The sequence below is a fragment of the Symphalangus syndactylus genome, chromosome 11, assembly GCF_028878055.3.
Source record: "Symphalangus syndactylus isolate Jambi chromosome 11, NHGRI_mSymSyn1-v2.1_pri, whole genome shotgun sequence".
NCBI classification, from domain to species: domain Eukaryota; kingdom Metazoa; phylum Chordata; class Mammalia; order Primates; family Hylobatidae; genus Symphalangus; species Symphalangus syndactylus.
In genome coordinates this window covers 12,613,780-12,628,464 of record NC_072433.2, presented here as the reverse complement: position 1 = coordinate 12,628,464, position 14,685 = coordinate 12,613,780, and the positions used below count along the sequence as shown (strand labels likewise).

The window sequence follows — 14,685 nt, the reverse complement described above, 5'->3', positions numbered from 1 at the left end:
CGCTGAGGAATTTTTATAGTGCGTGAAAAAAGAGGAGTTGGAATTATTCCCACATTTTTGGTCTGAGCAATATGGTGAATGTTATTGCCATTTACTGAAATGGGAAATGTTGGCAGAAGGAACAGGTTGAAACAGGGCATATATCACTGCCTTTATTTTATATGTAAGGAAACCGAGACATAGATAAAGACTTTTGATAAGCTTTGGGGGTAGAATTCTGGTTGCCTTGCTGCTAGCCTCAGATTTCTTCTAAATAAATGTTTCAATTTTTTTTGTTATCGATTTTATCTACGGGATGATAACTTGTGTTCACTTTAAAATTCTTTCAAAAGAAGAGCCTGAGCAGGGATATTTCAAGAGTCTTTGAAGTTTTATATATTTTCTGGGATGGTAATGGTCAAAGAGCCTAGCACCTTGTAGGTATTGAGTAATTGTTTTCTAGATTACATTTAAGGAAGATTCAATCTCATCTTCAACTTTGATATTCTCATAAGGGAAATTATCTGTGTTGTAGTTCAGATCAATTGCATGAATGGAAAATTGCAGTTTATCTTTCAGAGAGTAGTGGTTAAGACTGGAAATAATAAGATCTGGGTTTGGACCCCGTGTCTACCCCTTACTATCTGTGTAACTTTCAGCACATCACTCTATCTTTCTCAGCTTTAGTTTTTCCATCTGTCAAATGGAATAATGTCTACTTTTCTCATGTAATTATTGTAAAGATGAAATGAGATTATGTATACTTAATAGAACTAGCACACAACTGGCACATCAAATATATAATAAAGGTTTACAGGGTCTGAATCTCAATAAAGCCACTATGAGATGTTCCCAAAAAATCTGTAGTAGAGAGAGTTTGTGGAAAAATTGTGTACTTAAAACACATATTCCTTTTTCCAAATTATTATGTGTATTAACAGACATGTTATAAAGAATATAAAACTAAAGAGAAATGTTTGTGTTTACTTTATAGGTATTGGTTTGCCTTGAAAAGGGGTTACCACGCAGCTTTTAAATATGACAGCAATACTAGTAACTTCACGGAAGAACAAATTGATCTACATAAAGAAGTTATAGATAGAGTGACTGATTTGAGCATGCTCAGACTATTTGAGACCTACCTGGAAGGCTGCCCACAACTTATTCTTCAACTCTACATTCTTCTGGAGCATGGACAAGCGAATTTCAGTCAGTGTAAGTTTTTCTTAACTCCTTGTGTTAAATGGATGCCACTGAGACCTTATGTCAACTATATAAATCTTTTACTGACTTTAGAAATTTTTAATACTTTAAAAAATATTTATTCTTTTGAAATATCAAAAAGTATATAGATGTATACTGTATTCATCTACCCAGAAAGAAAACTACTATTGTTAGTTATTTGATGATTCCTTCAGAGAAGTTTTTAAAAGAGAATGTCCTTTTTTTTCTTTTTTCTTTAACACAGATGGTAACACAAAATAAAAACTGTCTTTGTTTTTTGTGCCTCATAGTATATCTTGGAGATCTGTTCATATTAGTATAGAAAAATTTCCCATATTCATTTTTATTATCTGCATAATATTGCAAATTATGAATGTACCATAATTTATTTAACAAGCTCCCTATTTATGTTAATTTAGGTTGTTTCTTATATTTAACCATTGAAAAAATGCTGCAATGAGTAATCTTATGCATAAATCACTTGCATGTAAAAAGTATATCCATTGGGTAAATTCCCAGAAGTGGAATTACTGGGTAAAAGTGTAAATGCTAAAAAACTAATGAATGTTTTGCAAGTTGGCCAACGTGTTTGCTGTTTTACAGTAGATTTGTTCGTTAAGGTAAAAATGTTCATTTTTTAAAGAAAAGTTTATTTCCGTCTTCCTTTTTGAAAAATCCTTTTATAGGTAATTAACTTGAGATGTTAAAAAATGATTTATTTGCTAAATAGTAGTCCCAAATTGCATTAATGACTAGGGTTCCATTTAGTTTCGGATTTATTTCGGGGGTAAGATTGTTATCTTCCCTGGAGTTCTTGCTGTCCTAGACTCACATGTGATATCAGTTAAACAGTGTCTCTATTCCCATTTTCCTGTAAACCTCTAGAACATGGTCCCTTCTAATATTTTACCTTTACTTTGATTGTTAGTAAGACACAAAATGATTGTGTGTATGAGATCTCTATTGTGTATGTGATCTCTTTTTTGTGATGCAAATAATTCATGGATCGGGTTCTATATGATACAGAACCCTTAACAGTTCTGTATTATATAGTTCTGAAGCTAGAGGTACAAAATTTAGATCTTACAGCCTGTATTAATGGAGATCTCATGATGATTCCAAGGGATACATAGCATCTGGACTACCTATGAGATCCAGTGATAGCTATCTTTATATTCAGTCTTCATCTATATAGTTTGTTCTTGAAGTAGGAAATTGAGGTAAGTTATTTAAAAACAGCATAAAATGAGATATAATTCAATTGTCTAACAATAGAGGAATTGGTAAATAAATTATTGTAGGTTGTTAGTATGGAACATTATGTAGCCACTAGAGTGTTTACAAAGAACTTTTAATGACATAAGAAAGCAATTATAACGTAGAATGTAGGCAAAACACAGTTTATAGAATTTTCTGTCAGCACATTTTTAAGGTTACAAAGAGATTATTATATAGAAAAATATCTGGAATAAAATATGCAAAATGTTAAGTGTGTCTGCTTCTGGGTGGAGGAATTATGAATGATTGTTTTCATTTAAAAAATACTTTTCTGGATTTCCAAATTTTCTATAGTAACTATGTACAAAATTATGTTATACGAGTTCTGAAATTAAATCAGTAACAAAAAACCTACCAACCAGAAAAAAACCTTAGACGGGATGGATTCATCGCTGAATACTATCAGATGTATAAAAAAGAGCTGGTATCAATTCTACTGAAACTATTCCAAAGAATTGAGGCAGGAATCTTCCCTAATTTATTCTCTGAGGTCAGCATCATTTTGATGACAAAACCTGGCAGTGACACAAGAAAAAAAGAAAACTCCAGGCCAATATCTTTCATGAACATAGACAGAAAAATCCTCAACAAAATACTATCAAATGAAATCCAGCAGCACATCAAAAGGCTGATCTAACATGATCAAGTAGGCTTTATTCCTAGGATGCAAGGTTTATTCAACATACATAAATCAGTAAATGTGATTCATAAATACAACTACAAATAAAAACCACATGATCATCTCAATAGACCCAGAAAAGGCTTTTGATAAAATTCAACATCCCTTTATGTTACAAACCCTCAACAAACTAGGCATCAAAGGATGCCTGGGAATATACCTAAAATAATGGAGCCGTCTATGACAAAGCCACAGTCAACATCATACTGAGAATGGGCAAAAGCTGGAAGCATTCCTTTTGAGAACTGGAACAAGACAAGGATACCCATTCTCACCACTCCTGCTCCACATAGTGCTAGAATTACTAGCCAGAACAATTGGGTAAGTGAAAGAAATAAAAGGCATTCGAATAGGAAGAGATGAAGTAAAACTATCCCTGGTTGCAAACAATATGATTCTATACCTAGAACACCCCCGTGGTCTCTACCCAAAGGCTTCTAGAACTGATAAACAACTTCAGTAAAATTGGTATACAAGATCAATGTACAAAACAGTAGCATTTTTATACAACAGCCATGTCCAAGCTGAGAGCCAAATCAAGAATGCAATCCCATTTACAAAAGCCACAAAAACGAATAAAATAGCAAGGAATATAGCCAACCAGGGAGTTGAAAGATCTGTACAATAATTACAAAACACTTTTAAAAGAAGTCAGTGGTGACACAAACAAATGGAAAAACATTCGATGCTCATGGACAGGAAGAATCACTATTGTTAAAATGGCCATGCTGTCCAAAGCAATGTATAGATTCAGTGCTGTTCCTATCAAATTATCATTTTATACAGAATGAAAAAAAGATTCTAAAATTCATATGAAGCCAAAAGACCCCAAATAGCCAAAGCAATCCTACGCAAGAAGAAAAAAGCTGGAGGCATCACACTACCTGACTTCAAACTATACTACATGGCTACAGTAACCAAAACAGCATGATAGTGGTATAAAAACAGACACGTAGACCAATAGAACAGGTTAGAAAGCTCAGAAATAAAGCCTCATACCTACAACCATCTGATCTTCGACAGAGTCGACAATAACAAGCAACAGGGAAAAGACTGTCTATTCAATAAATGGTACTGGTATAACAGGCTAGCCATGTTTAGAAGATTGAAACTGGACTCCTTCCTTTTACCATATACAAAAATCAACTCAAGATGGATTAAAGACTTAAACATAAAATGTAAAATTATAAAAACTCTAGAAGAAAATCTAGGAAATACCATTCTGGACATAGGCCTTGGCAAAGATCTCATGACAAAGACTACAAAAATAATTGCAGGCTGGGTGCGGTGGCTCACGCCTGTAATCACAGCACTTTGGGAGGCTAAGGCAGGTAGATCACTTGAGATCAGGAGTTCAAGATCAGCCTGGCCAACATGGTGAAACCCCATCTCTAGTAAACATACAGAACAGTTAGCTGGGCGTGGTGGCATGTGCCTGTAATCCTAGCTACTCAGGAGGCTGAGGCAGGAGAATCGCTTGAACCCAGGAAGGCGGAGATTGCAGTGAACCAAGATTGCACCACTGTACTCCAACCTGGGTGACAGAGCGAGACTCCATCTCAAACAACAACAACAGCAAAAATAAACAAACAAAAAACAAAAGCAATTGCAACAAAAAAAAGTTGACAGGTGTGACTTAATTAAACTAAAGAGTTTCTGCACAGCAAAAGAAACTATCAGCAGAGTAAACAAATAACCTACAGAATGGGAGAAAATATTTGCAAACTGTGCATCCAGCAGAAGTCAAAATCTAGAATCTATAAGGAACTTAAACAAATCAAGCAAAGAACAAACAACCCCATTAAAAAATGGACAAAGGACGTGAACAGACATTTCTCAGAAGACATACCTGCAGACAACAAGCATATGAAAAGCTCTATTTCGCTAATAATTAGAGAATGCAAATCAAAACCACAATGAGATACCCTTGCACATCAATCAGAATGACTGTTACTAAAAAGTCAAAAAATAGTGGATGTACGTGAGGTTGCAGAGAAAAGGGGACTGTTTTACAAACTGTTGGTGGGATTGTAAATTAGTTCAGCCATTGTGGAAAGCAGTTTAGAGATTTCTTAAAGAGCTTAAAATAGAATTACCATTCAACACAGCAATCCCATTACTGGGTATATATGCAAAGTAATATAATTGTTATACCATAGAGACACATGCATGCAGATGTTCATTGCAGCACTTTTCACAATAGCAAGGACATGGAATCAACCTAGATGTCAATCAATTGTGAATTGGATAAAGAAAATGTGGTACATATATACCATGGAATACTACACAGCCATAAAAAAGAATGAAATCATGTCCTTTGCGGCAACACGGATGCAGATAGAGGCCATTCTCCTAAGTGAATTAATGCAGGAACAGAAAACCAAATACCACAATGTTCTCACTTACAAGAGGGAGCTAAACATTGAGTACACATAAATACAAAGAGGGGAACAATAGATACCAGGGCTTACTTGAGGATGCAGGGTGGGAAGAGGGTGAGGATATAAAAACTATGTATTGGGTACTAGGCTCACCACCTGGGTGAGGAAATTATTTGTTTACCTAACCCCAGTGATACACAATTTACCCATGTAAAAAACCTGCACACATACCTCTTGAAACTTAAAAGTTGGAAGAAAAGAAATCAGGTTGTATATAGTAGTACTTGAGAAGACCAAACATATTCTTTTATTTCTGCTCCTTCTGAAATCATGCTTTTATTTCTGTTCCTTCTGAAATCACGGTAAAAGAGTAAAAACAATATAAGCACATAAGGACAGAGAGTGCAGAGTAGAATAGCAGATTAGAAATATCAATAAATGTTTAGACGATGGAAAGCAGATGGAAAACCTAGGTTATTTAAATCAACCCTTCCACTGAGAGGCTGAATTACTCAACTCTTCCCCTGAAAATATCTAAAAATATTGGATAAAATATCTTAAAAAATCTTCCTAAAACATAACATATCTGATAAAACAGGCCAAAATATGTGTGACAGTGGGAAAGCAGCGTAGTTAAGTAGGACTCTGAAGGCAATTATACTCTGAGGGTTTTACTGAACCTTATAAACAATTTCAAGTTTGATGACTTTTCAGGGCACGGAAGACAAAACTCAGGGTCCTCACAACCTTGGTGAGGAACCTCTCTCTCTTAGTAAATTATAATCCATAAAACTGGGACTCCAAAAGGTACCCTTCTCAGGGTAAGAGTAAAGTTACCTACCTGACTCCTGACTTCAAAGAGTTTGCAAGTAATAGTGTGTTGATGCTGAGTAGAGGAGAGGAAAATGTCCTTGAGAAGGTGTACATTTTTGCAACCAAAATTTACAACTGTTGGCTAGTCCAAAAAACAAACAAAATAACTCGCCCTGCAAAACAAAGAAACAAAAACTGTAACAAAAGACAAGCCATGAATATAGTTTAGAGTGATTCTAGACTGATAGTATCCCTACGTGTCTGGCAGAAATAAGAATAAATCTTTCCTGGAAGAATTCACCTTCTCTTAGGCCTCAAATAATTTTTACAAAAGTTTTCAATGGAAAACAAAAGTTTGACAGTAGTTTATAGCACCAAAACAACTAAGATATCATGAATAAGAACTAGAGGAAATAGGAAAAAAAATCAGTGAGACTTGAACTTTTGGAAATTACCAGATGCAAAGTATAAAACAAGTATATATACTATTATGTTTAAAGAACTAAATGATGAACTTGAAAATATGGAACAGAAAACTATTAAAAATGAGTTTGTATTTGAAAAAGAAATAAGCTAGAACTTATTGAAATAGAGAATTCAGGAATTGAAAGGAACAACTTCGCAGATTAGACAGAATTAAATAGGCAATGAATGAGTTACTGCTAGGTCAGAAGAAATTATCTAGATTGTAGTTTAGAGAGACAAAGAGATAGAAAATATGAAAGAGATATTAAGAGACATGAGAGATAGGGTGAGAACATCTAATATACATCTGAACAGAGTCCCCAAAGGAGAGAAGAGAAAGAATGGAGTGGAAGCAATATTTGAAAAGTTAATCACTCAAAAAATTTCAGAACTGATGAGAGACACCTACCCACAGATTCAAGAAGCCCATCATCTTACAAGCGTACTCAGCAGAAAGAAATTCATACCATAGCATGTCACCACCAGAGGAAATTCTAAAGAGAGTATACTTCAGACAAAACAGAAATGTTCTGAGGCACAAGAAGAAATAAAGAGCAAAGGAAGTAGTAAGTATATTGGTGATTCTAAATGAATAAATGAATATTGAATATTCTGAATGAATATTGGCATTTTGTTTTATAACAAAATGCTATGGGGTTAAGAAAAAGAATGAAAATACAGCACAATGATAACATGTAAATCAGATGGAGAATAAGTGGAGTTAAAAACTATATAGTATAGGAGAAAGGTAAAGTGAAGTTGGATGTGGGGTTTTTAAGGTGTAAAGCAAAAACATTTAGAGAGACCCTATTTAAGAAAAATAACAATATTATGAAAAAAATTAGGTATTGTGTGTGTTTGCTTGGGTGGCCATACAAAGTACTACAGACTGAGTAGCTTAAACAGTAGAACTTTATTTTCTCACAGTTCTAGAGACTAGATGTCCAAGATCAAGGTGCCAATAGGGCTGGTTTCTGGTGAAGCCTCTCTTCCTGGGTTGCAGACAGCTGTTTCCTTGCTGCATACTTATGTGGCCTTTCCTCTGTGCACACATAATGGTGGGTGGGGATGAGTAAGGAGGAGGGAGAGAAGGAGGAGGGAGAGGAAGAGGAGGGGAGAGAGATTTCTAATGTTTCTCTTTTTACAGTGACGCTAGTCCTAATGGATTAGGGCCTCCATTATACACTTATTTATTTAACTTTACCTCCTGATAGGCTTTATCTCAAAATATAGTCACATTGGGAGTTAGGGCTTCAATGTATGAATTTTGGGGATATGCAATATAATCCATAAAAGATACTAATGTAAATATTTATTTGAAACAAGAAAATAAATTATAGCAAATTACAGATATAAGAAAGCTAACACCTACAAATTTCACAAAAGAAAGAAAAATAATATATTTTTATTATTTTAATACTCTTTTCTCTAAATTTGTGGCTTTGTACTCTGGCTCTAGATTTGAAGATTTTATAATATAATTTTCATAGAATAGAAAAAATACTTCAATCTTTTCTCTAGCATAGTTGATTGAAATTTGGTTTTTATTTAAATTTTAAAAAGTTTTTGTTAACATCATAACTTATTGGTAAAATATGTATTTTTCAATTATTGTCAAATTTTGGAAAACCTCTATCAATTTCTTTAATAATGTGCCATAGGATTTTTTCGTATTTGAAGATTTTTTTTTAGATAAACTGACTAATTTTAACTAGTGTTTGAATTGACATCACCAATTTATTGTTGATGTCTTATTTAGTGAACATGGGAGTTCTCTATTTTCTTCACGGATGTCAGTACTTAATGCCAAATCAGAAATAAATTAATGAAAATCTCTGAATTAATAAGTAAAGAATAAGAATAATGTGATTGGACAAGGTCATTTTAGACTGAGGAAAGGCATAACAAAGGCATAGTTTGACAATGGCACAAAATTTAGTTTGAATAGAGTGTAATGTACAGGTTAGGGCAGGAATATTATAGAAAAAATATGATAGAAGCAGGTAGAAAAGTGGGAAATTGGCAAAAATGTCAAATAATAGTGTCAACTAGAAGAGAATAGACTATGGTACCCTCACATTGGGAATAAAAGGCCTGTTGACGTCTGAAACAATTTAGTGAAATGTTAAGATCGGGTAAACTGCCTTGGAATCCTAGCTCTACCACTTACTAATCTTACTTGTTGAAGCAAATCATGTAAACGTGTCTCCTATGCTTAAACTAAATGTAATCTCAACTTAGTTTCCCTTAGCCACATCCCCAAAATGCCCACAGCCACTTGAACATACTAGGGGAATATGTGAGAGAAAGTAAGCAAGAATAGAAAGAGACAGGGAATTTAATCAACTGCAATTAAAATGTCTTATTTTTGCAAATTTTATAAAAATATGTGACAAGGTGAAGAGATAGGGCTTTGCTAGGCTTGGAAGGAGACTGGGCAAGTGAGAGTCCCTGAAATTTAAGCTTCACTATCTTATTGATATATTCATCTTTGAGGTAACAATATTGATTAGCCTTAAACTTTGATATGCTTAATATTCATGTTATGATTTCTAGAGAAATCATCAAAGAATATCATTAAAGGATATGGGTTATTAGATTGAAAAAGTGAATAAAAGTAGCTTACATCAAGCACATCATTATATCATTTCAGAGAAGCAAAGAAAGATGATTCTAGAAGATTTGAGAGAAAAAAAGTAATGTACTAAAGATAGAAAAACTGAATGGCATGAAATTTTTAAACGTAACAGTGAAATTAAAACATAATAGAACAGCAAGTTTAAGGTTTCAATGGAAAGCTTTTTTTTTTGATTTTGAATTCTATTTCTAGCAAAACTGTGTATCAAGTATGAGGGTAGAATTAGGATGTTTTGAGATATACAAGGTCTCAAAAAATTGTGCTTCTGAGAATTTTTTTTCAGGAAGGCCTGGCAAAAGTTTAATCAAAACATGAGAGTAAACCAAGAAAGATGATAGGAGAACCAGGACACAGGAAAGCAATATAGAAGAGAGATGAAGGGAAGTTGTGGGAAGACTGGAAGCAAGACTTAAGAGCAACTGGCTTAGAGTGGGAGAATGGTGTTCTAAAAAACCAGAAAAAAATGAACTAGTAGATGTATATAGAGGAGTTTTATTAATTAATTTGAAGATTTTGCCAAGAAATAATTAGAGGGTTATGAAAACTAACCAAGTGAGGAAACAAGGCAATTGTCAACTCCAGGAATAATGAAACATTTTAAAAGAAAGGAAATATAGAGTGTTTTTTTTTGAAAAGTAAGCAATAAAAACACTGCACTTATGTAGTTATAATAAGGTGTATTAGTCCATTCTCATGCTGCTATCAAGAACTGCCTGAGACTGGGTAATTTATAAAGAAAAGAGGTTTAATTGACTCACAGTTCTGCAGGGCTGCGGCAGGGGCCTCAGGAAACTTACTAACATGGCAGAAGGGGAAGCAAACACATCCTTCTTCACATGGTGACAGGAAGAAGAATGAGAGCCGAATGAAGGGGGAAGCCCCTTATAAAACCATCAGATCTTGTGAGAACATACTATCACGAGAACAGCATGGGGGAAACTACCCCTATGATTCAGTTACCTCTACTGTGTCCCTTCTATGACACGTGGGGCTTATAGGGTTACAATTCAAGATGAAATTTGGGTGGGGACACAAAGCCAAACCATATCATTCCTCTCCTGGCCCCTCCCAAATCTCATGTCCTCACATTTCAAAACACAATCATGCCCTTTCCAGCAGTCCCTCAAAATGTTAGCTCATCCCAGCTTTAACCTAAAAGTCCAAGTCTGAAATCTCATCTGAGATGAGGCAAGTCCCTTCCACCTATGATCCTGTAAAATCAACAGCAAGTTACTTACTTCCTAGATACAATGTGGGTACAGGCATTGAGTAAATACACCCATTCCAAATGGGAGAATTTGGGCCAAAACAAAGGGGCAACAGGCCCCATGCAAGTCTGAAATGCAGTGGGGCAGTCAAATCTTCAAGCTCTGAAATGATCCCCTTTGACTTCATGTCTCACATTCAGGTAATGCTGATGCAAGAGGTGGACTCCTATGGCCTTGGGCACCTCTGCCCCTGTGGCTTTGCAGGGTACAGCCCCACTCCAGGCTGCTTTCCTGGCCTGGCATTGAGTGTCTGTGGCTTTTCCAGGTGCACTGTGCAAGCTGTCAGTGGAGATGCCATTCTGAGGTCTGGAGGATGGTGGCTGTCTTCTCACAGCTCCACTAGGCAGTGCCTCAGTGGGGACTCTTTGTGTGGGCTCCAACCCCACATTTCCCTTCTGCACTGCCCTAGCAGAGGTTCTCAATTAGTGATCCACCCCTGCAGCAAAATTCTGCCTGGAAACCCAGGCATTTCCATACATCCTGTAAAATCTAGGTGGAGGTTCCCAAATCTCACTTCTTGACTTCTGTGCTTCTGCAGGCCCAGTACCACTTGTAAGGTACCAAGGCCCGGGACTTGCACCCTCTGAAGCAATGGCCTAAGCTTTACATTGGCCCCTTTTAGCCATAGCTAGAGCTGAAACAACTGGGATGCAGGGAACCATGTCCTGAGGCTGCACAGAGCAGGGGGATCCTGGGTCCAGCCTACAAAACCATTTTTTCATCTTAGGTCTCCAAGTCTGTGATAGGGGCTGCACTAAAGGTCTCTGGAATGCCCTGGAGACATTTTTCCCATTGTCTTGGTGATTAACATTCGACTGCCTATTACTTTTGCAAATTCTGCTGTAGGCTTGAATGTCTGCTCAGAAAATGGATTTTTCTTTTTTTACAGCATTGTCAGGTTGCAAATTTTCCAAACTTTTATGCTCTGTCACCTCTTGAATGCTTTGCTGCTTAGAAATTTCTTCCACCAGATACCCTAAATCATCTCTCTCAAGTTCAAAGTCCCACAGATCTCTAGGACAGGGGCAAAATGCTGCCAGTCTCTTTGCATAGCAAGAGTAACCTTTATTCCAGTTCCCTCCAAATTCCTCATCTCCATCTGAGACCACCTCATCCTGGACTTTATTGTTCATATCACTATCAGCATTTTGGTCAAAGGCATTCAACAAGTCTCTAGGAAGTTCCAAACTTTCCCACATCTTCTAGTTTTCTGAGCCCTTCAATTCTCCAGGAAGTTCCAAAGTATCCCACATTTTCCTATCTCTTCTGAGCCCTCCAAACCATTCCAACCTCAGCCTGTTACCCAGTTCCAAAGTCGCTTCCACATTTTTGGGTATTTTTGTTTATTTATTTTATTAATCTATTTATTTACTTTTATTATTTATTTTTGTTTTACTTTAAGTTCTGGGGTACATGTGCAGAACGTGCAGGTTTGTTACATAGGTATACGTGTGCCATGTTGGTTTGCTGCATGTATTATCCCGTCATCTAGGTTTTAAGCCCCGCATGCATTAGCTGTTTGTCCTAATGCTCTTGTCCCCTTGCCCCCGATGCCCCAATAGGCCCCAGTGTGTGATGATCCCCTCCCTGTGTCCATGTGTTCTCATTGTTCAACTCCCACTTATGAGTGAGAACATGCGGTGTTTGGATTTCTCTTCCTGTGTTAGTTTGCTGAGAATGATGGTTTCCAGCTTCATCCATGTCCCTGCAAAGGACATGAACTCATTCTTTTTTATGGCTGCATAGTATTCCATGGCATATATGGGCCACATTTTCTTTATCCAGTCTATCATTGATGAGCATTTGGGTTGTTTCCAAGTGTTTGCTATAGGAAATAGTGCTGCAATAAACATACGTGTGCATGTCTTTATAGTAGAATGATTTATAATCATTTGGGTATATACCCAGTAACAGGATTGCTGGGTCAAATGATATTTCTAGTTCTAGATCCTTGAGGAATCACCACACTGTCCACAATGGTTGAACTAATTTACACTCCCACCAGCAGTGTAAAAGCATTCAATTTCTCCAGATCCTCTCCAGCATCTGTTGTTTCTTGACTTTTTGTCACCATTCTAATTGGTGTGAGTTGGTATCTCATTATGGTTTTGATTTGCATTTCTCTAATGACCAGTTATGATGAGTTTTTTTTCATATGTTTGTTGGCCACATAAATGTCTTGTTTTGAGAAGTGTCTGTTCATACCCTTCACTGACTTTTTGATGGGATTTTTTTTCTTGTGAATTTAAGTTTCTTGTAGATTCTGGATATTGTCAGATGGATAGATTGCAAAAAATTTCTCTCATTCTGTAGGTTGCCTGTTCACTCTGATGATAGTTTCTTTTGCTGTGCAGAGCCTCTTTAGTTTAATTAGATCCCATTTGTCAATTTTGGCTTTTGTAGCAATTGCTTTTGGTGTTTTAGTCATGAAGACTTTGCCCATGCCTATGTCCTGAATGGTATTGCCTAGGTTTTCTTCTAGGGTTTTTATGGTTTTAGGTTTTAGGTTTAAGTCTTTAATCCATCTTGAGTTAATTTTTGTATAAGGTGTAAGGAAGGGATCCAGTTTCAGTTTTCTGCATAAGGCTAGCCAGTTTCCCAACACCGTTTATTAAATAGGGAATCCTTTCCTCTTTGCTTGTTTTTGTCAAAGATCAGATGATTGTAGACCTGTGGTGTTATTTCTGAGGCCTCTGTTATGATCCATTGTTCTATATATCTGTTTTGGTACCAGTCATGTTGTTTTGGTTACTGTAGCCTTGTAGTATAGTTTGAAGCCAGGTAGCATGATGTCTCCAGCTTTGTTCTTTTTGTTTAGGATTGTCTTGGCTATATGGGCTTTTTTTTTATTCCATATGAAATTTCAAATAGTTTTTTCTAATTCTGTGAAGAAAGTCAGTGGTAGCTTGATGGGAATAACATTGAATCTATAAATTACTTTGGGCAGTATGGCCATTTTCGCGATACTGAATCTTCCTGTCCATGAGCATGGAATGTTTTTTCCATTTGTTTGTGTCCTCTTTTATTTCTTTGAACAGTGGTTTGTAGTTCTTTTTGAAGAGGTCCTTTGCATGCCTTATAAATTGTATTCCTAGGTATTTTATTCTCTTTGTAGCAATTGTGAATGGTAGTTCACTCATGATTGGGCTCTCAGTTTGTCTATTATTGGTGTATTGGAATGCTTGTGATTTTTGCACATTGATTTTGTATCTTGAGACTTTGCTGAAGTTGCTTATCAGCTTAACGAGTTTTTGGGCTGAGACAAGGGGTTTTCTAAATATACAATCATGTCACCTGCAAACAGAGACAATTTGACTTCCCGTCTTCCCATTTGAATACCCTTTATTTCTTTCTCTTGCCTGATTGCTCTGGCCAGAACTTCCAATACTATGTTGAATAGGAGTGATGAGAGAGGGCATCCTTGTCTTGTGCTGGTTTTCAAAGGGAATGCTTCCAGCTTTTGCCCATTCAGTATGATATTGGCTATGGATATGCCATAAATAGCTCTTACTATTTTGAGATATGTTTCATCAATACCTAGTTTATTGAGTGTTTTTAGCATGAAGGGGTGTTGAATTGTATTGAAGGCCTTTTCTGCATCTATTGAGATAATCATGTGGTTTTGTCATTGGTTGTATTTAGGTGACTAATTATGTTTATTGATTTGTGTATGTTGAACCAGCTGTTCATCCCAGGGATGAAGCTGACTTGATCATGGTAGATAAGCTTTTTGATGTGCTGCTGGATACAGTTGGCCAGTATTTTATTGAGGATTTCTGCATTGATGTTCATCAGGGATATTGGCCTGAAATTTTCTTTTCTTTTTGTTGTGTCTCTGCCATGTTTTGGTGACAGGATGATTCTGGCCTATAAAATGAGTCAGGGAGGAGTCCCTCTTTTTCTATTGTTTGGAATAGTTCCTCAAGGAATGGTACCAGCTCCTCTTTGTACCTCTGGTAG

At 36.1% G+C, this 14,685-nt stretch overlaps 1 protein-coding gene across 16 annotated transcripts in view; it reads left to right on the top strand.

Annotated features, from left to right (window-relative positions):
* The window catches only part of XKR9 (XK related 9), a 114,120-nt gene that overhangs the window by 88,691 nt on the left and 10,744 nt on the right, over positions 1 to 14,685 (top strand). For all 16 annotated transcript variants that reach the window (XM_063612635.1, XM_063612630.1, XM_063612628.1 and 13 more), the window contains one exon: positions 974 to 1,194. In XM_063612635.1, coding sequence (XP_063468705.1) covers positions 974 to 1,194 — 221 coding nt within the window. The remainder of the gene's footprint in view (positions 1 to 973; positions 1,195 to 14,685) is intronic.